Source organism: Colobus angolensis, unplaced genomic scaffold (assembly GCF_000951035.1).
Source record: "Colobus angolensis palliatus isolate OR3802 unplaced genomic scaffold, Cang.pa_1.0 Scaffold266, whole genome shotgun sequence".
Lineage (NCBI taxonomy): Eukaryota > Metazoa > Chordata > Mammalia > Primates > Cercopithecidae > Colobus > Colobus angolensis.
Genome location: NW_012115888.1, coordinates 235,549 through 262,648, shown reverse-complemented (window position 1 = coordinate 262,648; position 27,100 = coordinate 235,549). Strand labels below are relative to the sequence as shown.

The 27,100-nt window shown below is 34.2% G+C and overlaps 1 protein-coding gene across 3 annotated transcripts in view; it reads right to left on the bottom strand.

Moving 5' to 3' along the window:
• CDH18 (cadherin 18, type 2) overlaps positions 1–27,100 on the bottom strand; it is a 363,385-nt gene that overhangs the window by 133,814 nt on the left and 202,471 nt on the right. For all 3 annotated transcript variants that reach the window (XM_011947447.1, XM_011947449.1, XM_011947448.1), the window contains exon 4: positions 13,498–13,665. In XM_011947447.1, the coding sequence (XP_011802837.1) occupies positions 13,498–13,665 (168 nt within the window). The remainder of the gene's footprint in view (positions 1–13,497; positions 13,666–27,100) is intronic.

The following is a 27,100-nucleotide window of genomic DNA, read 5'->3' as shown; positions in this document are numbered from 1 at the left end:
GCCAAAGAGAAACAGTAATGGTAATATAACTTTTAGAATCTGGTTGTCCAACTTCACAGAATTACTGAAATTTGCAAATAACATGCCAAATTTGTATTTATAACAAAGGGTTATTTATAACTACACACTAATATGTGAGTATTAATGAAAAATTGGAAAAGACAAAATAGAAAAAAGGCAATTTGTTGTTTTATCACTAAAATAATTTAAAAAAATTATATGACTCAATTGATTTTTATTGCTTTGTGATTGTAGTGATAGCATATTTAGTATTCTACCATAAAATAACTTTAAACTTTCAGATATAATTTCCATATATGTGTATGTACATATATTTATATATAGATAAATAATAGATACAACATATTCATACATGTCTTAAGATTGTATAATGTAAAAAACATAGATCATGAATCTAGTTGATATAATGAAGAAATTGATGTAAACAATACCTGTTATATAATGGATTATGTGTCTCTTTTATAAAAATCCAAGTCATTTAACATGTATTTTCAAAATGCAAGAATTTATTTTTCAAGTATTTATAAAGTAAAACAGATATAATGGTGCTTTACATGTAGCTCTGCTTTTACGAATATAAAAATATTCATATTTATTATGCTGGCCCAGTACACTCACAGTATATATTTTGGTCATCATATACATAAGTGAGAAAAGAACACCTCCAGTTATTATTTTAATAGTCATCAGCTCTGTGACGATATTTTATCTGATTTGTGTAGCAGTAAAGAGTGACTAAAAAAACACAGAGCTGGCCGGGCGCGGTGGCTCATATCTGTAATCCCAGCACTTTGGGAAGCCGAGGCGGGTGGATCACGAGGTCAGGAGATCAAGACCATCGTGGCTAACACAGTGAAACCCGTCTCTACTGAAAACACAAAAAAATTAGCCAGGCATGGTGGCGGGCGCCTATAGTCCCAGCTACTCAGGAGGCTGAGGCAGCGAGAGGCGGAGCTTGCAGTGAGCCCAGATCGCACCACTGCACTCCAGCCTGGGCGACAGAATGACACTCTGTCTCAAAAAAAAAAAAAAAAAAAAAAAACAGCCTCAATACAAAGGAATCCAATTCCCATGAAATTCCCATGATGTTCTCCATGTTTTCAGGGTGGGAGAGACAGTGAGCACTGGAGCACCTATTTAGCCATGCAACAGGAGAGCTCTTTCACTGTAAAGGTCACTTTGTTATGGATGAAGCTGAAAACCATCATCTCAGCAAACTATTGCAAGGACAGAAAACCAAACACTGCATGTTCTCACTCGTAGGGTGGGAATTTGAACAATGAGAACACTTGGACACAGGAAGGGGAACATCACACACCAGGTTCTATTGTGGGGTGTGGGGAGTGGGGAGGGATAGCATTAGGATAAATACCTAATGTAAACGACGAGTTAATGGGTGCAGCACATCAACATGGCACATGTATACATATGTAACAAACCTGTACGTTGTGCACATGTACTCTAGTACTTAAAGTATAATAATAAAAAATAAATAAATTAATTAATGTTAAGCCTCTAGAGTTTTTCAGCTGGTACCAGCTTTTAATCTCTTAAGCTAACTTACATCTACTGAGCCAGCTGTTCTCTAAAACACTAAAGTCAATGCTTACGGTGACTAAGGGTTGTCTCTCCTCACTCCTCTAAATTAAATTATTTTTTCATACTAGATACCTAATTATTTTAACGGTAAAATATCAATAATTTATACACTTGAATTTATTTTTCTGTCCTTTGCCTTGAAAAAAAGAAAGATAGTTTTCATGAAGGTCTGTACATTCTTGGCAATTATTAGATACTTTCATGACAAAAATAGAAAGTACATGGGGAAAATTTTTTTTCCTTGAATGAAATATCTAGTACATTAATATGTACTATAGGATATGTAGTATTTTAATGCCTTACACTATTTTTAAGGTGGAATCCTTTTCTTATCTGGAAAAGTTAAATGTATTGGTAGCACTTACGATTTAAATGCCTAAATAATAAAGATGGGACTTACATTAGAAAAATGGCAGATTACAAAGCTCCAAGCCTATACCCATTTGAATATTTTCCAGAGTTTTTATAAGTTTAGCTCAGCTAGTTTTAAGTTGCTTTTTGATGTTTCCATGAGGGAACAAGAGCTTCATAGAAATATCAAAAAGTGACTTAAAACTAGGTGAAATAAACTTATAAAAGCTCTTGGAAACATTTAAATGTGGACAGAAAGCAAGAAAATACTCAACTAAGGAAAAGATACATTCAAGCATTAAGTATCTGTGGTGTTTCAACTTGTTCTTGCCCCATTCCCTTCCCAGGGCAAGTAGATCTTGGTCTGCAGGAGGTGACAAGCCAGTTCCAAGATCTGTTCTCTCTAGGAAAAGATCAACAAAATTGATTGGCTAAGAAAGATAAAGAGGATTCTCAAAAAATTACAATCAGAAATAAAGTAGAAATACTACCCTGATTTTACAGAAATAAAAGGATTTTACAAGGAAGTGCTGCAAACAAACACCAACCAACTGGATAATCTATAAATAATTAATATATTCTTATAAATATGACTACCATGACAAAATTTGGAGGAAATGAAAAGCCTGAATAGACATACTACTAATAAGGAGAGTCAATAAGCAACCAAAAACTTCCCAAGAAAGAAAAGTCCTGCAACAGATGGGTGTACTGGTTTAATTCTACTAACCATTTAAAGAAGAATTAACACTAATTCTCAAAATCATGCAAAAAGTAAAAAAAACAAGGAAAATTACCTAATTTATTTTATAAGACCAGCATTCTCCTGAAACCAAAAATAGACAAAGACACTAAAAGAACAGAAAGTTAAAAACCAATATTCCTTATGAATAGTAATGCAAAAATTATTAACAAAATACTAGTAAACTGATTTCAGCATAATATCAAAGGAATGTACACCATGAGCAATTGGGATTCCTTTTTCCTGGAATGCAAGCTTAGTTCAACATAGGAAAATCAATTAATTTTCATTTCCATTAACAGAATAAAGAAAAAAAAAATCACAAGGCCATGTCAATTCTACAGAAAAAGCAATCAACAAAATTCAATTCCATTTTATGATTAAAAAAACATAAAATAGAACTATAAATAAAAGAAACTTCCTCAACATAATAAAAGCCATATGTTAAAGTCCCACAACTAATATTAAAATGGTGAAAGATTAAATGCATTTACTGTAAGATCAGGAACAAAAGAGGATGCCTACTTTTGAACTTTTATTCAACATAATACTGGAAATCCTAGCCAGAGTAATAAGGCAAGAAAAAGAAATTAAAAACATCTGAATAGGGAAGGAAGTAATACAATTATCTCTGTTCACAGATAATATGATCTTATACTTAGAAAGCTGTAGGGATTACACAAATACACACACCCCCACACACACACACACAAACTTTTAGAACTAATAAAGCAATTCAGCAAAGTTACACGACAATGAATAATTGCAAAAGAAAATAAAGCAATTTCATTTATAATAACATAAAAATGATAAAATATTTAGGAATGAATCTAACAACGTGTGCACTGACAATGATAAAATATTGTAGAAAGAAATTAAAGACATAAATTAATGTAGACTATTACAAGTCAACACTGCAAAACACACACACACACACACACACACACACACACACACACTCCAATCTTTTAAATGGGCAAAGAACTGGAATAGACATCTCTTTAAAGAAGATAAAAAAATTAAAATTAAAAACAAAAAAAGAAGACAATGACTAGTGTTGGTGAGGATATGGAGAAATTAGAACTCTTGTGCTCTGTTAGTGAAGTAGTGAAATGGTACAGCCATTATGGAGAACAGTATGGAGGCCTCTAAAAAAATTAAACATGGCAGGGCATGGTGGCTCATGCCTGTAATCCTAGCACTTTGGGAGGCCGAGGCAGGTGGATCATCTGCAGTCAGGAGTTCAAGATCAGCCTGGCCAACATGGTAAAACTCTGTCTCTACTAAAAGTACAAAAAATTAGCTAGGCATGGTGGCAGGCACCTGTAATCCCAGCTAATCAGGAGGCTGAGGCAGAAGAATCCCTTGAATCCAGGAGGCGGAGGGTGTAGTGAGCCGAGATTGCACCATTGCACTCCAGCCTAGTGGAGAAGAGTGAATCTCAAAATAAATAAATAAATAGATAAATAAACATAAAATTACCATATGATCTAGCAATTCCACTTCCGGATATATACTTAAAAGCATTGAAAGTGGGGTGTTAAAGAGATTTCGTACACCCATATTCACAGCCACCTTACTCATGATGGCCAAAAGGTAGAATCACCCCAAACATGCAGCAACAGAGGAACTGATAAAATGCAGTATACACATAAGATAAAATATTAATTATCATTACAGAAGAAATTAAAATTTGATACATCTTACAGCCTGGATAAACCTTGAAACGTTATATTTACTGAAGTTAGCCAGGCACAGAGAGACAAATATTGCATGATTTCACTTATATAAAGTACCTAGAACAGTAAAATTTGTAGAGACAGAAAGCTGAATAACCAGAGACTCAGGAAAGGGAAAATGGGAAAGTACCCATTAAACAATGGGTACAAAGCTTTACGTTTGCAAGACGAAAAGAGTTCTGTAGATGAGTAGTACTGTTGGTTGCACAACAATATGAATATACATAGTGTTACTTAAATGCACACATTAGAATTGTTAAAAGGCTAAATATTATTGTATATATTTTTTTACTACAAAAAATAAAATCAAAATGAGAACCACTACTAATTGAGCTGTTCTTCAGAATGCGAAAAATGAAGAAGAGATACAACAAATGCTGGGAATTTATGATGAAAATCTGACCAAAATCATAAAAAAGTGGAATATGCTATTACTAAAAAAAATACAATTATCATCAAAATGCTAGTTTTGCTTAGATTTTCAGTGTGTGAGGCTTAGATTTTCTGAGATATGAGGTAGGGCAATGTGCATTTTTCAACTTTAGGCACCGAATTGTTTACATTATATCAATAAAATCTTTTTGTATTCCAAATATATGTGAATAATTTATAAATTATATTCTAACTCATTAGAAGTTTTTTTTTTCCTTTTTAATTTCTTCAAGTAGTGCTAGAATAATTTATTCTGATTTTAAGACTACATAATTTTACACAACTTAGGAATACAGATCTCACTGTGTAATAGCTTTGTATCTGGATGCACCATAATTTTGTATGCCATATGTGATCTTTTCACATAATTTCTTAGACTGCATCATAAAATACTAATGATTATATAAAGTACATTTAAGGAAGGAAGATATGATGGGAATAATAAAAAGGCATTTGTCTCACTGAGGCTTGTCTCTTTTAATATACTTTTTCTTCCCCCAGGACAGCATTGATTCTAGTTGCTTTTTAAAAGACCTTGTGTCTTTACTACAGTAATTTTGTCAGTTACTTGAATAAGTCATTCCCTATGATTACCCCAAGAACCTATACTACAAACTCTGTAATAAATTTAATCATTACATTTGTTAGAACTATTTACTATTTTATAGTATTTACTTGAGAAAGTGAGATGCTTCTCGGGGAAAACTGACTGACATGTGAGTGGTTAGAAACTATGATGTCTGACTAACAGTTTGCCTGTCTTTCCTGATAAAATTAATCAGAGTTTTTATAATCTCCAGTTTAAATGTTTATGCAAATACAGTTTATGCTGAGAATGCTAATTTCAAATTAAAACACACACACACACACACACACACACACACACACAAGTATTCTGAGATTTTCCTGCATTTAAGAGACTTATGTTGAATATTGATTATTAAGCATTGTGGTTGGCTCTATGTGCAATGTTTTTTAAAACATAAATCAAGTAAATTTACATACTACTGCCATTTGAATGCCATACATTAAAAGGGCAATTTTCCTCTATCAGAATCTTTACTGTTCTCAGAAACATCTTTAAAATTGTTTAACCCAATACATTCTGTTTCTATGTGTCAACATGCACTATAGGAAAGCTGATTGTTCTACAGAATTTTTTTTTTCTTCCAAGTAATATTATAGTGGAACACTTTGTTTTCTCTCATTCTTAATCATAAATAACACATAAATGCTTGAAGAAAGACTGTTGGAAATTTTAATTGAAACAGTCCACTTTTTAAGCATTCTTTGAAGGTGTACAAATTGATTTGTAATGCCTACCTATAAGAATCAAATCATTTCTTGGAAATGATTTGATTTCTACCTAAACAAAATATTATGTAAAGGAAAAGGAATTATTCTGTAACTTTGTTATGGTACACAACCACATAGATTAAAAACAAACCATAATACCATTGAAATGTCATGACTAGTACATTTCTAAACAGACAACTCCTTATAATTTCAAAATATTCAACTCTAAAATCAGAATGTAATACTATTATTTATTTATAGCAATTACTTTGCCAGAAAGAATATGATCTACAGGTGTATGTGTCTTATTTAATATAATAATATATAATAAGTTAATTCTCAATTATCTTTATAAACTAAATATCGTGATGTAAGATAAAAAATACTGTGTTTTTATGAAGGCTAAATGAAAATAAAATAATAATATTACTCATTTAAAGTTAATTTAATAATTTCAGCTTTATTTTAGAGTTCATCCTTTCAATTTAGCCACATAGAATATCAAATTGATATAGAATACATCTAATTATCTTCCATAATCCTTCCATTTAAACTTAAGTGGTATGATCTTTCAAATCTGGATATGATGGAGTGGTATATCTAACTCCGCCATATAAAACAACTAAAAAAGCTGCACAGTATACAGAAAACGACTGTTTTAAGGCATTGAAGAGCAATTAATGTAGGGAACTCTGAAGTATGATTCTTGAGAGAAAGAAACCATAACAAAACAAATTTTATATGCAAATACACTGAGGGCATTTTAAAATATGCAGTGCTAGGGGAAAGAGTCCAAGCAGAAATTGTGGAGTTTTTGGAGGCAGGTTGGAGTTCAGAGCTGGCACAGGGGCTGAGAAATTGAGGACAAAAGCACAGAGAAGAAGAAACCTCAGGTAAGTGAGGGAAAAAACAAATGCAATTTTTCTTGTGGTAATTGTAGACATACCCACTACTTTGACACGTGTAGAGGCTCTGAGAAACCAAGAGAAAGTATATCTGGAAGGCACAGGTGCTAGGCAGAGATTTCAGCAGCCTAGAGGTACTGGGGAGTCAGAAATTGGTAAATACTTGAGACCAGTGGAGAGTAAATGAAGAAAGATCCAGATTTCAGGAGTAAGGGCTACTTCTCAGAAGTAAAGAGAGAAATAAAATAAGCTAGTGCTAACAGAATCCAACTGATTTAAGTAATCCACACTCTATATGTCTGCATGAAATAATTCGCCCCTCTTTGAAAGATGGCATAATCATGAACCTCTGCAACTACTTTATGCAATGTTCAATCAGTAATTCAAAGGCATGATTAAAAATGAGCATTGGCTAAAACTAAGAAAGAAAAAATTTTTTAAAAAAAGACCCAGACACGATTATGATATTAGAATACTACCAAAAAGTTTTGAAATAAGTATGGTTAATACGTTTAAGTAAAGAAAAGGGTGGGGGATTTCAACAGATACTAATAATCTGTACCTATTAAACCCAATAAAAATTTTAGAACAAAAATGTAAATGCTGAAGTGTGTACTTAATAGATTTAATAGATGGGTTTAATTGCTGAACAAAAAGCAGAAGAAAGGATTGGTGTACTAGAACATAGGTTAATATAAAATATCCAGGTTAAAGAAGACTGTAGAAAACTGTAGAATAATAATTACTATACAGCAAAGACAGTAATAGATGAATGGTATATAATTGAAATACCTAGCTGACATGCTTGGTAGAACTAGTAGAAGAGAAGTAAGAAAATGAGGTCGAAGCAATACTTGCAAAAATTCTGACCAAGAGTTTCTCAAAACTAACAAAAGATAGCTTAAAAAATCTTTACAACCATAAGTCAGATTTTTAAAAAGTAAATACCTACGTACATTGTAGGTTAAACTTTTGAAAACAAAATACAACAAAGAATATCTTAAGAGAAAGATGCATTAAACTACAATAAACTAATGTACAGTAAAGCAATTCTACAGTTGCTTTTTTCAATGAACAAGATGGTAAACAGCAAATTATATTAATAATTATTGAAACAGAGAAAATCTTTGAAACTAAAATTCTACTCTGATTGGAAATGCCCTCTACAAATAAAGGCAAAATTGTAAATTTATATAGAAAGGCTGAGAAAATTCATTGCCAGTTGTCTATCACTAAAAATGGGAAAATATAATATTTTTAGGAAATTTATAATTCCCTTTAGAAAACAATAATTCTAGAATGAAACACAGAAATTCAAAGAGAAATAAATAGTACCAGGAGAGGTAAATTATTCTTGACTTAAAAAATAATTATTTGCTATATAACACAACAGCAATAATGACAATTTCATATAGGACAAATATATGAATATATAAGATGACAAAATTAGAAAAAAAACAAAAAAGGGTTAATGACATTAAACAGTTTTAAAGTTGTTCTATTTTCAAGCAATGAAATAATTTAAGGTGGAGTGGAATAAATAATAATATCTATAGTGTTTTTTTAAATAGAAAAAAGTGTAAAAATGTAAAATTTTAAAACAGTGAATGGAGGACAAAATTAATGAAATTAAATAATTCAAAGAATGTGAGAGAAGGGAAAAAAGAGAAGAAAAGATTAGACAAATAGCAAATGATATACCTAAATGAAACTATGTCAGTAATTAAGGTAATTATAAGTGTAGTAAATCAACAAAAGCAAGAGAAATTATAACGTCATTTTAAACTAAACAACAAAAATATTAGCTAATTGGTCACAAGAAACATGCATAAATTAAGAATAAAAAATTAAGAACAATAAAGTTTGAAAGTAAAATTATAGAAAGCATTAAACCATGCAAACCATAACCAAAAAGATATGAAGGAAAAAAAAGAAAACTCTGGAATAGCTATAGGAGACAAATTAGACTTTAAGGTATGCAGCATTATTAGAACTACAGAGATATATTTCACAATAAAACAATTTTAATCAAGAGAAAGATATCAAAGCCTTCAACCTGTGTGCATCCAAAAGCATGGTTTCAAACTGTATCTAAGAAAAATTAGAGGGAAAAAAAGAGAAATGGAAACATCCACTATTGTCTTGGAAGCCTTTAACATCGCTCTCAATAACAGACAAGCAAACATTCTATAAGGATATAGAAAATTGGAATGTACAAGGAATAAACTGGAATGAAATTTACATATATAGAACACTAACCAAGCAGCTGCAAAATTTACCTTATTTTAAAGTGATTAGGAACAGTTATCAAAATCAAATATATACTGGTATTTTAAATAAATGCTCAAAATGTTTCAAAATATATGCCTGCAACCATAATAAAATGACCCAGATATCATTTTCAAAAGACACTAGAAATACCCCAATTCTTTGATAATTTAAAAAAAAAAATCCTGCACATTTTGATGGGTCAAGGGTGAAACTTTTTTTTCTTTTAATTTGTTTCAAACACAATTTTAATGATGAAAATACTATATAAATTCATATTTGTTCTCATAACAATGAAAATAAAAAAAAAAAAGCTCTCCCCTAAAAGTGTCACATCAATGCCAATATCTTCAGCAATATTTTCTTTTTCATTAACATTATACATTGTCCAAACCAGTTAAACAATTGTGATGTTTACTAACTTTATGGGAAATACTGCCATCTATTGAACTTTTAGAGCTTGATCCTCCAATATTACATGATACTAAACCAACTGCAGTCACAAGTGAGTTTACATCCTTGGCAATTTGCTATCATTTAAGTTCTGGAGAAAGTTATGTTAGATCAATCTAACATAATGATAGCAAGCTTCCAAAAAGTTAAGCTCACTTGTGGCTGCAGTTGGTGCAATGTAATATTGGAGGATCAAGCCCTAAAGGTTGATTCATTGTGATTATTTGGCATGTGTTATGCTTCTTTCTGTTACTAGATTATTTACCTTACAAGAGCGATCCTCAATATAACAATATAATTCCTTCCATTTAGGATATAGAAGGTTTGTTTTGTAAACCTTCATGTAAAGTATTGAATTTTATATGCATATGGTTTGTGCAGAATAGTAAATGTCAGTGACTTTTTATCTACCCAAGAATAAGTTATGCAACAACCATAACCCAAAATACAGTTTCTAAAATCCAGAATAGGGAATGGCAGAATAAGATAGATGATCTTTAATAAAAGAACTAACACTAGGGAGTTTTATATCTTTAGATAGATTATTTTCTCTAGAAGGAGAAGTGCACATCATTTGTGTACTTTGAGTAGAATTTCAAGCCATAGATGGGCTGATTTGTTTTCTTTCACTACGAGTCTTTTTATTTTGTTTTGTTTTGTTTCAGTGGCTCCTTTTCCAACACCATGTAGCCCAAAGGTTAGCATCAATTTGAATTAAATAGTAGCTACCCTTGCAGTTGGGCATGCATTATCCAGTCTCTATGCTCCTTTTTCACATTCCTGATACTGACAAGCAACCTGTTTCCTTCAAACCATTTATCTGACTTGTATCCTAAGCTACTGAGTTTGTAACTCTCTAGAGTAGAGACATTGTAAAACAAATTATTAGCTCTAATTTACTACCTCTCAAACACTTACTCAAAGCCTATTTACTTCAAGATAAAGTGATAACTAATTACCATGCAATATAACTACCCTACTCACTTTCTCAAGCATGGTAGATTAACCATAGAGGAAAAAACACTTTGAGAGAATATTTTTTCCAAAATTTGTAGTGGGGGATGTTTATACAAGAGTCAATTGTAAGAAGTATAACTGTCTCAGACAGGTGATGAGAGAAAGAAGTAGAAAGGGCAACTGTAAAAACCTCACATTAAGAGAAACAATTCAACTACTGGTTCCATTTGATGACAGGATATGAACTTTATAGAATTTGAACTGTGTATAGACTTGCTCATGTCATGGTATTTTGTGAATACATGTCCTTATATCATTTCTTTCCTCCAAGCAGTTTACAATACTTCCCCACTAGATACATAGCTGTTTATTTAATAAATTGCAATTTATGGATAAATTAAAGAGCACTTCACTACAAGCTACTTTTGTCATGGTGACACCAAACTTTTGCAAAAGCAGCATTGTTTTTGTTCAAATGGAGTGCAAAATAAAGTATCTTTTAAGAAACCCAAAGTTTTTCAAAACCCAAAGTTTTTTAAAAACTCTAAGAACACCTTGAAATGCAGCAGGATTTATATCTGTCAACTGTTTTACTGGAAAGTTACTGACTGAAGAAAGATAGAATTCATTAGACACAATGAGTTAACTCAGAGGGTATACACTTATTCTGTTTGTCAGGTAAAGAGATTATTTTCATTGTACACTGATGCTTCAACACTAACACTATTATTGATCAAAATAATAAAATTAGGAACAAATGTCTATTATATATCTACATTCATCTATATGAATAATATTCCTTAGATCCATCACAATTAAAATGTTCTGTAAATCTCTAAAGTCAGTCTTAATAAACCTGTAAATGTAATAATTATTTTAGGAAGAGATGGAGAAAAAGAGAGAATGGGAGATGCTCTATGTACTACAAACTCGCATTTACTGAACCCTATGATGTACAACCTGAGTTTTCTATTACATACAAATGTACATCTTGAAAATAATGGTGGTAGAATCTATTTGAAAAAAAGATAGGCAAGTTGGTATCCTAAATCAAAATAAAGTTTATATTCTTCTGAGTCTGCATTATCACTTATTATCTTTTTTTAATCTTCAACTTCAACTGTACCGATCTATAAAGTAATAACATTTACTTCATGGTGATATATGTGTATATGCATATTATTCGAACTAAGCGATAACATTGACATGAAGATTCATCCTAATCTGTAAAATGTTTTAAAATTTAATTATATTTTATGGCTCAATAAAATATGGACTTACCTGTGATCCATATTTTTTTCATAGAGCAAAGGCCACTTGAACGCACCAAGTAACATTATCTTATCTCTGGCATCAATATTTTAAAATGATTTTTTACTTGACCATGACTATGATTTGCATGTATTTAATAATGATCTTTTAATAATGGCAGTTTGACAGAGTATTTACATTCAACTAATTAAGTTTGAATTACATTCAAACTCATTAAGAATCAGTTATCAAATGCCGGGCACTCACTGGGCTGAACACATAAGTTTACACAAACAATTCGATGCCTTCCCATCATAGGATCTCATAAGTGGAAGGGGATCTATGTACCTGCAGAAACTAGTCTAACATGAACAAGCACGCAGAAGTGCTGTGCAAGAGGAAAAAAGGAGTATCTTCTAATTCTGCAACATGAATTTCAGAGAAACTTGTAACAGGGATTTTAACAAAGTGTTGTGAATAAAGAAAAACTTTAGTTGAAGTAAGGATGTACAAAGTGTTGTATTTTAGGAGGAGGCAGTATTCCATTGTGTCTAGGCCTGAGGTGCACTGCAAATGCTATTAAGAGACAAGAGATAAAGCTGAGAAAGGTGTTTCACGCTGACTTGAGAAGAGCCTTTACGACATATCAAAGCATCTAATTTATGACAGTTTTTAAACATCATTTGTAAGATCAACATAAGAGACAACTCCTCTGTAGGCTATTTCTGATTATTAGTGACTGCCATATAAAATGTTATCTATAGTATCTTCCATTTTTAAAATACTCAAATATATTATAATTATATCCTTTATATTTGGAACATGTCATAAACACCATCTTCCTCCAAACCTACAGGATTCATATCTCTCCTCTCTCCCCAAATTGCATACTGAATTATGCTTTCAGTTTTCAAGTCTTATATTTTACTCTGAGACCGCATCTTATCATATTAGCTGCAACTTGCTTTTGGATAATGAATGTGTGTGTGTGTGCACGCGTGCACGTGTGTGTGTGTGTGTGCATGTGTGTGCTTGCATGCATATGTCTTAATTGAGCGCTCATTCATAACATGAAGAGTTTTTTTTTATTTCAGTCACAGAAAGTATATACGGAATAAGGTTGCATGAGAAGAATGTCCACATCAAAATACATTTTCAACATCCCCATGAATACTTTAAGAATACACAGCTATGGCGGCAAAGGCAAGGTGCCATTATTTTTAGTAACACCACGTCATTTTTAGTACTTAACTTGATGCCAAATGAAACTCCCACTCTGAACATGTTCCCAGTTATTTCCTAGGTTCAGAAGACCATAGCTGGAGTGTTTTTCATGAGTCTTACATGAAGAACGGTGACCATATAGCACAAAAACAGAACAATTCCTCTTAAGGAAACAGTAACATAACACTGTTCAAGTATTTCATTTTGCTTTACATAAAAAGATAATGATAAATTCAAATCATGGAAAACTAGTACGTACTTTGAGGAAAGCGTGGTGGGTTGTCATTGACATCGGTTAAGGTGATGTTGACTGTTGTAGACCCCGAAAGCCCTCCAACTTGCCCAGCCATGTCTTTGGCTTGAATGACCACCGAGTAATGTTCTCTGGCTTCTCTGTCCATGTTATGTAAGGCCGTTCTAATAACTCCTGGAATAGATATGTTTTAATAAACCGTATGAGCTATACAATAAACAAGTATCAACAAACATACATACATATTTTAAGAAATGTCTTAAAATAGCATATTTTGGGGATAAAGCCACATGTCTCAGAAAAACAATACCTTACCAATGCATGAATACTGTCTCTTTGAAAAATTTACTTATTATCCCATGCCCCAAACATCCTATTAAGTAAATTAAGATGCCTATCTCTCTGCATTCCTTACATAGATGGTCCCTTGGTCCCGACATGGCTCATGCCTGTAATCTCAGTACTTTGGGAGGCCGAGGTGGGTGCATCAGAAGGTCAGGAGTTTGAGACCAGCCTGGCCTATATGGTGAAACCCGTCTCTGCTAAAAATACAAAAAAATTATCCGGGTGTGGTGGCACATGCCTGTAATCCCAGCTACTCAGGAGTCTGAGGCAGGAGAATCGCTTGAACCTGGAAGACGAGGTTGCAGTGAGTGGAGATCATGCCACTGCACTCCAGCCTGGGCGACAGAGTGAGACTCCATCTCAAAAAAAAAAAAAAAAAAAAAAGTACATGGTCCCTCAAGGGCAGTCCTGACACCCTATTCCTAGTGCTAGTGTGCTGAACATTTTACAACTTGAGCTCCTCAGAAGTGTCAACTAAGATGGTCATATTGATTTAAGCAGAGGCTAATTTTCCTCTTTATAGAACAATTTACATAGCTTCCTGGCAGAGTTATCAATGTTTAATGATGGAAAACATTTGAGGAGTTTGGACACTTAAACAGAGATTGTAGGCAGAAGGCATTTTAACATGTATCAAAGACTAAGAAACTCACTATTTTTATTAGAAAACAACTTTAAGGAGAACTAGATCTAAGTATTTAGGCAAAATAAAGAAACTGATAAGGCTTATTGTATAATTCAAATGTAAAAAATCACATTTTTTATCATAGTAGTGCAAAGAGGGATGTTTAACACACTTTTGCATGATGAACCCTTGGGTTGAATAAAGAAATTAAAACTATTAAATACCCATTTTTGATTATGCATACATAAACACCCGCCTCAACATACATCAATTAAATAGCTCTGTTAATGGAGTCTAACACTTTAAAGCTAAAAACACATTTTCTGGAGGATAACGCTTACTCAGGGCATACTAACTATGCCATAACATAGAATATTGTTCTCATGTCCATGAGATAGATTATATATAAACGTGTATAAATATATATATATTTATGAGTATATATGTATTTATATGTCCATCTATATATGCATATAATTATAAAATGTAAACATATTCGATCCATTAAACATAAGTCATTTTTTCATAAATGTATTTTCATTAAAAATATTTTACTTATGTCATCTTTAATAAATACACCAATGACTTTCAAACTTGCACTTGATTAGTTACAGTACAATTCTTAAGAAGTTGTCGATTATAACTGTTACCTACAGGCTTTACCAAATACTTTTACGGACAATATTTTCATTTATGAGAAGAAAGGAGTTATATATTTATGATAAAATAGACTTTCAAAAGCAGAAAGGAGTATCCAATGACTTGTTTTCACACTTATTTTGAACATAAAAAAGTAAATCACTATTTTCTTTTTTTACTGAATTGATTGGCTATGTAATAATGACTTTGAGAGGAGAGCCTCAGGTATCAGAAGACTAGACCCCATAACTTTCACATATTGTGAACATATAATTGAGGGAGTTCGGAAAAACTTTCCTGAAGCTAAATAGAAATGAAAATTATTCTTATCAAAAGAAATTATAATAATGTGATAATAAATGATTCATCTAACTCATGCATATGAAAAAGCTTCAAGCACCCTTATTAAAAAAACAATGTTTTATCATGTGATAATTACATTAGTAGGAACTGAATTGATACAGAAATGAACAAGCAAATAATTTATGAAATTGTTTTATGAAAGAAATTTATGTTTTCTACTACTTGAAAAAAGTAAAGCTGTCTTTCCTAAGGAGAATTAATTATAAATGGGATTTGTTTTTGGTGGGGAGAAATATGAGATTATGATCAAAGATAAAGGTTTACAATAAAATTATTAGTGAGTTTTGCAAAATAAATATGTAAAGGTAAAACTAAGTATTATGAAGTGAATGACACATATCTACAACCACTTTCAGGATGAAATGGGAAGAAACTTGCCAGCCAAATTTGCTCCTGAATAGAAAAGACCATATCCAAAAAGGACCCATACTTCTCTGAAAGGATTGTCTCGGGAATAATTTAAAATCACAACTCTTGGTTGGGCGTGGCGGCTCAGGCCTATAATCCCAGCACTTTGGGAGGCCGAGGTAGGCAGATCACGAGGTCAGGAGATCGAGACCATCCTGGCTAACATGGTGAAAGCCTGTCTCTACTAAAAATACAAAAAATTAGCCGGGCGTGGTGGTGGGCACCTGTAGTCTCAGCTAGTCAGGAGGCTGAGGCAAGAGAATTGCTTGAACTGCTTGGGAGGTGGAGGTTGCAGTGAGCCAAGATTGCACCACTCCACTCCACTCTGGGTAACGGAGTGAGACTCCATCTCAAAACAAAACAACAAACAAACAAACAAACAAATCACAACTCTCTTGAGGATGGCCCAACTGCCTGTGCTTAACTATGACCCCTGCTGGAGACATACAGATAATCAGAAAGTGTTACAGTCAAATTGCCATAGCAACATGATTTCAGTAAAAGATGATCACTTTCTAACCTGGAGCCCAGATGCATTTTCTGGGATAACTTAAAGTACAACTGATACACAGTAACTTCGTATTTTATATTTTAAATAGACTCTATTTAGAGCAGTTTGAGGTCCTTTCACAGTAAAATTGAGCAAAAAGTACAAAAAATTCCCATATACCCTTTACTTCCTCCATGAGCACAGCCTCCCCACTAACAGCGTTCCATACCAGAATGGTACATTTGCTACTATTGATGAACCTACATTGACACATCTTTACTATCCAAAGTCCAGATTTTACAATAGGGTTTACATTTGGTGTTTTACATTCTATGAGTTTTGACAGCTATGATGACATTAAATTACTTCATAGTACCAAAAGAATAGTTTCACTGCTCTAAAAATTGTCTCTTCTCTATCATTTATCTCTCCCCTACCCCAGCCCATGGCAACCACTAATCTTTTTACTGCCTTCATAGTTCTGCCTATTCCAAATGTCATGCAATTAGAATCATACAGTTAGCCTTTCAGATTGGTTTCTTTTACTTAGTCATATGCATTTAAGGTTTCTTTATGTCTTTTCACAGCATGGTAGCTCATTTCCTTTTAACTCTGACTAATATTCCATTATCTGGATGGATCACAATTTATTTTGTTTACTCACTTACTGAAGGCCATCTACTTGCTTGCGAGTTTCAGTGATTAGGAAGAAAACTGCATAAACATCTACATATGGATTTTTGTATAAACCCAAATTTTCAACTCAGTTGGGTAAACACAAATAAGTGTGGTTTCTGGATTCTCTAATGTATTTACCTGAAATTGTGAACAATGTTTAAATAAGTTAGGGGAAAATGGCAAACATTTATATCTTACCAATATTGTGATAAAAAGAATTAAATTCAAGAGTAATTCACAGCCTACATTCCATTCTCAATGCTTAGCATAATAGCTGTCTTTTTTTTAAACAGAATAAAATATATATTATGAGAAAACACACACCTACACTCTCACCACACAGATATATACATTGATTCCCCCCCACCCAAATTTTATGCATGAAGCTACATTTGACCATAGTGAAAACATCAAGCAGAATGATCGTTTTAATAAAAAATGGGTTAAATGTGAAGCTATACAGGCAGAATGATCATACGTAATGGTATTCTCAGGAAATGTTCAGACTACCTTGTCCTAGCTTAACTTTTCCAATGCTCCCTTTCATTTAAAACAGTGTGGCAGTTTGGACGATCAATTATTTTGTCACTCTGATTTTCAGAATATTACTATTGGTTTTCAAACTTCTGTTTAAAATTATCCTGAAGTTTCCTCAGTGATCAAATTGCTTGTATTCAGTCCCCAGAAATTTTGATTTAGTAATCTGAAGAGGCACTGGCTTACACATATCTCCAATAGACTATTGTATTAATCTGCTCAGACTGCCAGAACAAAATACCATAAGCTCGGTGGTTTTAAAAACAGAGATAAGCTAGAAAGTCCAAGATCGAGATACCAGATGATTTTATTCCTGGTGAGGTGTCTCTGCATGGCTTGCATATGGCCACTTTCTTACAGTGTCCTCACTGGGCTTTCTTCTTTGCAAGCACTGAGAAGAGGATGGAGAATCTCTTTTTTTTTTTTTTTTTTTAAATTTTTTAAGCCACTGTTTTCATCATGAAGGTCTCTTCCTCATGACCTAATCTAAGCCTACCTTCATTCCAAAGGCCTCATCTGCAAATATCATCCTGTTTGGGGTTAGGAATTTAACTTATGAATTCTAGGAGGGTTAGATACAAATATTCAGTTTTATTTATGTGCAGGTGGTTCAAGACCATACGCTGAATAGACAACAATTAAAAGGACAAAGTCCTGCCATTATGTTTCCATGCATTTCTTCACACTTTATCTTCATCATGTCATGCCAACAAATATATGTGTATGGGGATTACATAGGCACATAATATACAAAAGTGAAGTGCATTTTACTCAATTATAAAAGCTAAGCCAATGGATAAAGATATAATAAATTATATATACCTAGTCCAAGTAAGAAAATATGTTTTGTTTGTTTGGTTGGTCATTTCTCTCATGAGTCCATGTATACAGTAATTGCAAAATAATTTACTCTTGTCTTTGATAAAGTCTTACTAAGGGAACACTGTGTAGCCTTTTCATTTAGTACATTTTTAAAGCCAAAAATACAGAGCAGCGAAATTAATTTCCATAAATTACTGCATTGCTCATTTGTTTAAAAATAAAGAAAAAGCTCCTCTTTTCAATACATCCTAGGTAAATGGTTATGGCATATTCTGAATGTTTGTCGGAAAGACTTCACTGGGAATGTTTACTTCAAAAATTTTAACTTGAATTGTTGCCTCTTATTCTCCTGTGATTCTGGGTTGAATCAACAGGATGTGATTACCTGTGTATCATTTTGTTTTGTTTCTTATTACTTTGCTGGTAAACAATTGTAGGTGCCCGATTGCCTGCAAATTACCTCTGACTACTGTTTCCCAATCACCTTGATATGTAGGGGCTTGTAACTGGGAATTACTCTCTGCTGTACACAAGTTCATAACACTGAAAATGTGTCTGTGATTATAAACATTACTTGTTGAGCTTGAGCCACTAGCCTACCATATGTTTATGCCTCCTGACTAATAATATTTGTACAGCAGTAGATCCTCCAAAATGTTTTCTTGCATTTTTACCCACTGAAAAGAATCCAAGATGAAAATGCTGTACACATTTTGTTTATTAGATAATACCACAGAAGACTGCAAAATAAAAATGCCTAACAGGCTAGAACAAATAAACAAGCCTGCACATTTAAATTCTTACAAAAACCTCCAAGGTAGACACACATATTTATGAGAGAAAATGGTAAGGTTCCTTCTATGGCTAAACTACACATGCGTACTTCTGCTTATTTTTCTTTCTTTCTTTCTTTTTTGAGACAGAGCCTCATTCTGTCACCCAGGTTGGAGTGCAGTGGTGCGATCTCTGCTCACTGCAACCTCTGCCTCTTGGGTTCAAGTGATTCCCCTGCTTCCGCCTCCTGAGTAGCTGGGACTACAGGCGCATGCCATCATGCCCAGCTATTTTTTGTATTTTTAGTAGAATTGGGGTTTCACCATGTTGGCCAGGCTGGTCTTGAACTCCTGGCCTCAAATGACCTGCCCACCTCGGTCTCCCAAAGTGCTGAGATTACAGGCATGAGCCACCACACTTGGTCTACTTTTGGTTCTTTTTCTAATTTGTTCAGTTTTTCATTGAACATTTATTATTTTACAGAAAATAGGTAGGACTCCCAGTGTTTCTCTAATGGAACACGTGGACCACTTAATAACTAAATCATGTAAAGTGCTCATTACCGTGCAAATCTACTCACATCTTCGACCTACTGAATTAGAATCCAGGGCAGTGGGTCCCAGGCATAAGTTGTGTGAGTTGCCCCAGAGATGCTCGTGAATGTACAAATTTGAAATATCTACCTTTTTAACCACATATGGTACCTGGCCTTAAGGTACTCCTATTTCATTGGAGGATATGTTTATTCAAATGAATATGAATACTAAGAGATTTAGATATATCTAAAAGTTTCGTTGACCATTTTCTAAATGAAGGCACTAAACATGTTGGCAGAAATAAGTCTTCTCTTCAACTGCCTGATTGTGGTAATTTAGGTACTTGTAAAATTCTTTATGTTATCTATACAATTTATATTTAAGAATTTTAATATTTAGTATATTACATGCTATCTATATTTCACATTCTGAATTTTCCCAAGTGACTTTATGAAGATAATGCATCTTCCATAAATTTTTGTCTGTATAGAAAGCAAAAATAATTAGACATTTAACTGATGCATATCCATCAGCAATGTAATACAGAAATCTCTTTTCTTCATTCATCATTGCCAACTCAATGTGTGCTGAATGTGTTTCCACTCTGTATAAAATGTGGGGTATAAAGACATATAAGATACAGCTTATGAAGTTGAAATGCTATGATTAGAATGTTCAATGATATGGAAACAGATATGCGAATCTCTAAAGTAATACAGAAAACATTTTACTAAACACCAAACAGACTTCAGAGGCCATAGTGATCACAATGGAAGCGGATGAAGGAAGATTACCCATCGGGGAGGGCCATGTTTGTAGGCTGTGGATTGTATGGAGAAAGCAGGGTATTCATGGAAACGACACTTGACATGAACCAAGGCTTGGGGTCTGGAATATGCACGGCAATATTGGACAGTGTACAAATTTAGCTTCAGTGGAAAGCGTTAGTGAGATAATGGCAGAAATTAGGTACTCAGTGATTAAAATACACCTTACATTTAAAGGTTATTTGATTTTAATATTTACAAACATTCAATATTTTGTTTCTCAAGTGGTTGAAAGTTTGAATAGTTCTACCATTGCCCTTGTGGAAAGTCAAGATTGACCAAACTTTCCTATTTGTCAGTCATTGTTACGGCTGCGGTTTAACCAGGGCATGGTTGTCTCTATCTCTGCTGGTAAATTTAGCACATTTGTGACTCCAAGCTTCTAGTGGGTGACAGATTAAAACCTCAGATTTTATTTTACTTATAAAGAAAAATATATATGAAATTATATGAGACACTGGCATCTTAAAATTTCTTCTAAAACACAAGCTACTTAGCTGCAAGCTATGAGTCCTTCAATTCACAATCATAAATTCACAGAGGTAGACATTTTTATGCTTTAGTAGGAAGATTCAATACTTCTCTAATGTTTTTCTCCTCTTCCTACCATTAAAATTGATGGTGAAGTATTTCATTTCTGCTGAGGAGAAAAGGAAGGAGAATTCATATGTTTTGTGTAGAGACTGTGAATTAAGAATTCCTCAAGGAAATTCATTTAGGGTATATACCTCATGTATGTATTGCCACACATTCTACTAGAATGTGAAAAGAAAAGCTCAAGATGTCAATAACTCCTCTCAGATCAGAATATTGCAAATTTGGAAAATCTGAAATCATACCCGGGATTTCCTGACACTAAAATCTTAATGTCACAGTGACATTAGCTCAAAGAATTTAGCTTTTGTAACTTGCAGAGTTTATAGGACAGAGTTAGTGTATTTTGAGGAGAGATAGAGAGAAAAGAGGAATAAGGAGGAGATGGAGAGGGAGAATGAAAGAAAGAGAGTGGGGGACATCATCATAAAAGTGGTCACTGTCTCTAAGAATTTGAAAACATAAATTAGGCAGATGCAGTTATTTTAATACATCACTAAAGATGTTTCAAACTTAGAGTATTTTATTTTTATGTTTTTCATTTTTCTTTGCATTTCATTTATTTTATTTCTGTTATTATTGTTCAATGTGATCTGTGTTTTCAAAAGCTCTATTTTTCTTGCTGATATATTGAATAATCATACTGATAAAATCATAGGGCTGCCCAGGGATTTGCCCTGCAAAGGCAAAAACTCTTCTCCAGACTGCCAAACCTTCAGCACAACTACTCCATTCAGCAGCAGAATGGAATTTACTAACACATTAAGAGAATTTACTAATGGTATAACAGATGCTCCTTGACATATGATGGGATTGCATCGTGATAAACCCATTACAGAGTTGAAAAACTATCATGGGTAAGAAATCATCTAAATACGGCAAAAAAATAAATTAAACTGTAGACTTTCACAATAGGTTTACCTGTGAGTAAATATCATTAGATAGCACAGAAAAATATCACTTTTCTGCTTAAAGAGGTATAATTTGCCACTCCCTGTTGATATGAAACTCATTGCACATAGTCAGCAGCCCTGTGGTTTAGCCTAAAAAAAAACCCAGGTTTTTATTTTTTATTTTTTTTGGATGTAGAAATTGAAGTTTCTAGATCATAAGGTAGTTCTATTTCTTGATATTATGTTGAATTCCTATGCTGTTTCATTTCCACCAACAGTATGGCTCTCCAACCTCATCAACACCTGTCTTTTGATTTTTGATAATAGCCATCCTAGCTGGTATGAGGTAATATCTCCTTGTGGTTTGGATTTATATTCTTCTGATGATTAGTGTTGTTGATTATCTTTTTATACACCTATTGTCTATATCCAATAGAATTACAATTGGGATCTCATAGAGATACCTACACTCATATGTTCAGTGCTGCATGAACCTTGAAGACATTATGTAATGTAAAATAAGCCAGTCACAGAACAAACACTGCATGATCTTACTTATATGAGGAATCTGAAAATGTCAAATACATGGTGGTTTTCCAGGGGCTGAGTGAGGGAGAAATGAATTGTTGCTGTTCAATGCGTATAAAGATTTAGATATGCAAGATGAATAAGTTCTAAAGGCTGTACAACATTATATCTACAGTTAATGATACTGTATTGAGCACTTAAAAATTTGTTTAAAGGGTCATTCTCATAGGTGCTATTACCAGAATTAAAAAATAAATAAATAAAAAACAGTAGTGTATCTAGTAACTATACATTGAATGGGACATTACTTTTTGTGCTCTCAATCACCTCCTTTCCCTCTCCAGAGTTGATGGAGCATATAGAATTCTGTTGGCATGTATGCATTCATGAAATCATTTACACGTTTGTCTTAATAATTGTTGTTTTTGGATGAAAAAATAAGAAAGAAACAGCTACTGGATCCTGCCTCAAATATTTCTCTACTGTTGGACAATAGACCCTCAAATAGATTTTGAAAGGATGTCTGTACCTTGGCAATGTGATTTCAGAAGCAGCTTCTCTTGGCCAGATTAGATTCTAACAGCATTAGAATCAAAGATCCCCATTGTAGGGAATTTCCTTCAAGAGATGGCAGAAGGATGATAAGTAAACCTGGGTTACTTAAAGTTCCATTGCCAACTGTTCAGAATACGGTCTTTTGCATAATAGAAAAAAGAGTGAGATTTGGAAAAATAAGGTTCATCTTGTTTCAAATGGCCATTAGCCCTTAGGATCTTCTCTTTGTAGAGAATCAAATATCAATGCTACTATCGCTACCATTTAGAGAAAATAATCATGGCTTGAGGGATTAACAAAGCCTCCTATAAATTCTTTGACAGTAGCCCCATCAGTCATCTGGGTATATTTGCCTTCTCCTTAAATTTGTGCTGGCCTGTGACTGCTTTAATCAAGGCAGTACAATCAAAGTGACCTTAGCAGTTTTTGCTCTGTTCTTGAGGGGTTTAGAAGCCGCTGACTTGATCTCTTTAGCTTGTGAGCTTTCTTGTAAGCGGTCTAGCTAGATTGTTAATGACACCATGTAGAGAGACTCTGCGATCACATGGAGAAAGTGAGGCATCCAGTTGGGCACAGTCTCCCAGCTGTTCTTACTAATGCACTAGGCATCTCACTGCACCCATCCTTGAACCTCCCTGGACCCATCCTTGAACTTCCATGCAAGGGGATATGTCAGATGGATACTTTACCCAGTATTCCAAACCATCATATGGATTAAGAAATTGCCTAGACAATCCCTGCTAAATGTCCTGACTTCCAAAATTCTTGTTTTGAAAGTTCTCGGTAGTAGTTTGCTACACAGAGCGATGACATTGACATTTGGAACATACACACATACACACACACACACTCTGATTTATCTCATAGGAAAACCAGTGATGTTTGGCTTTCTAGATCAATTTCTAAGACCATTAAATCATACTATATATTGTGTACCTAATATGTCCTCTTGTCTTCCTCTCTTTCTGCCTCTCTTCTCTCACTGTCTCTCTCCAGAAATGGAGTGCATGACATATAGAGAAACAAACATCACCACAAATGTAATATTTCAGCTATGGTCCATTGTAAGCATATTTCATGAGTTCAGGTAGATGTTGTATTTAGAGGATAAGCAAATGAAGGAAAATGAACCTGACCTCCAAATAATTGCTGTTTAGTCAACACATAGAACAAGACTTCCTGTAATTAATGAACAGTTACAAAGATTTTTACCATCAGGAAACTTACACTCTATGGCGAGTATTAAGATTATCTATGATATTTATGGGATATTATTAATCAAGAAAATTAGAAAGATGATTAAAAATATTTAAATATCATATACAAGTTATATTTCATTTCTAGATCTAGTTAAGTATGATTTCCCAAAATAGCTTGTTCACGTGGCTTATAAAAAATTTGTGTGCTCAAAATGCAAACCCAAGTGAGAAATATTATCATATAGACATACGATGCTAATTTATTCATTGGCATATTTTTCTCTTATTCTGCTTTTTTTTCCTTTTTGGTTTTTGCTTTGATGGTTTACATGAGTTCAAAAGATGAAATGCTTTATATAGAATTTTTTTAGTCACAGTTACAATTAGAGAAAGCGTGTTTAATATGAATATCACAAAAACATTTGGAATATGTGTTGTTGAGACAGCTATATTTAGAGTCATATAATTTCAAATATATTAAAACACTACTATATAAGTATATACATATACCAATGACGATCTAGTTCCATTAGTAATGATATAATTGACAACATAGGTCCATAAGTAACTGAACATTGATGATTTCTCCTGCATTACCAGTTCAGTTATTGTGACATCTGGTTTTCTGGTTTATTAAAAAATGATTTATTTATCTTTTATTACACAATTTAATTTATAATGCATATGTCATACTCTATTATTATTATTATTTTTGAGATGGAGTTTCACTCTTGTTCCCCTGGCTAGAGTGCAGTGGTGCCATCTTGGCTCACTGCAAACTCTGCCTCCTGGGTGCGAGTGATTCTCCTGTTTCAGTCTCCCGAGTAGTTGGGATTACAGGCATGCACCATCATGCTCAGTTAATTTTGCATTTGTAGTAGAGACTGGGCTTCGCCATGTTGGCCAGGCTGGTCTTGAACACCTGACCTCAGGTTATACACCTGCCTCAGCCGCCCAAAGTGCTGGGATTACAGGTGTGAGACACCACCCTGGCTGTCATATTCTAATAATCTAAAAAGACATGGCCATTTCCAGCAAGTTGGCTATCATGTTATGCATGCTATATATATATGAATATGAAAGCATGACTACATATTGTATACGTTATTTATGTTACATGTAACATATACGCAAGACTGAGGCAAACACTTATATCTGATTCCTAAAATTATTTTTAAGATTTCAGAGATATGTATGTACTTTCTTTCCTTTAGCATATAGTTTTATGTAGAGTCCAGAATTGGGCCAAAATAGCCAGAACTTCCTACACCCCACTTCATTCTGTCACTGGATGAGTGCTGTCCTGGAAATGGTGCCACTTCAGGCAAGGTTGAGACAGCTCTGAAGGAGCTGACAGCTGGAAGAGTGCTGTTGAATGCACTTCCCATGCTGGAGAGCAACTTGTCCCTTAAAAGAAGCTCAGGACCGGCCGGGCGCGGTGGCTCAAGCCTGTAATCCCAGCACTTTGGGAGGCCGAGACGGGCGGATCACGAGGTCAGGAGATCGAGACCATCCTGGCTAACACGGTGAAACCCCGTCTCTACTAAAAATACAAAAACTAGCCGGGCGAGGTGGCGGGCGCCTGTAGTCCCAGCTACCCGGGAGGCTGAGGCAGGAGAATGGCGTAAACCCGGGAGGCGGAGCTTGCAGTGAGCTGAGATCTGGCCACTGCACTCCAGTTCCAGTCCGGGCGACAGAGAGAGACTCTGCCTCAAAAAAAAAAAAAAAAAAAAAAAAAAAAAAAAAAAAAAAAAAAAAAGAAGCTCAGGACCATGCATCTCTCTGTCTATCAGACGGCAACCCTGCCTTGTTCCCCTTTATCTCTAGTACAAGCCCTTCCAGTGTTGATTAAGGTTGTATGCTGCACTGAAAACACTCACATGCTCTTATCTTCTGTGGTTCTCAAATTGCCAAATCCAACAGGTAATTGCTGTCCTCATACCACCCTCAGTAATACTGGCCCCAGGCAATTATGCCTATCCTTCTAAGAGATTATTTCTTTGTCTTTCTCAATTCTACTGTCTTGTTTTGTATTGCCGTTACATTAATTTACTTATTTTCATGCAAATTTAATTATTGTTTTTGACAAATTATTTGTTTTTTTCCCAGTAGAACAAAAGCTCCACAAGGCCAAGGATCTTTGTTTACTGTGTTTTCATTGCTGTGCCCTCATTGCCTAAAACAATCTGCAAGTCAAATTGTCCTCAAATACCACAAACTGGGTGATTACAAAAAAAAAGAAAAAAAAATTTTTGTTGCACTCTTCTGGAATCTAGAAGTCTGAAATCAAGGTGTTGAGAGGGTTGGTTCCTTCTTGGGGCAGTGTGGGATCGTTCGGTCCCAAGCCTCTCTCCCTAGCTTGTTGCTGGCTGCTTTCCTACTCACATGGACTTTTCCGCATATGTTCAAATCATCTTTCCGTGTATGTATCTCTATGTCCAAATTTCCCTTTTTCATAAGGCACCAGTCATGATGGATTATGGCTCACTGAGACAGCCAGATGGGAGGGGTTCCCTGGCGAAACTACAACTGGCCTGCGTGCTGGGGTGGAGCCACAGAATTTCACCCCATTTGCAGCAGGGAGGAGGAGCCTGGCCCCTCCTTTTCCTGTGTGGAATTTGGGATTCAAACAATGAGGCAGGAAGCACTCTAGCAGGGACTCTGGCCTTGAAGAGAGTCCCTTTTCCCCCCTTTTCTTCCTTTTCACCCAATAAAGCCTTGCTTTACTCACCCTTAAAACCATCTGCGAGCCTAAACTTTCAAGGCTGTGGGACAAGGACCTCTGTCTTTAGCTGA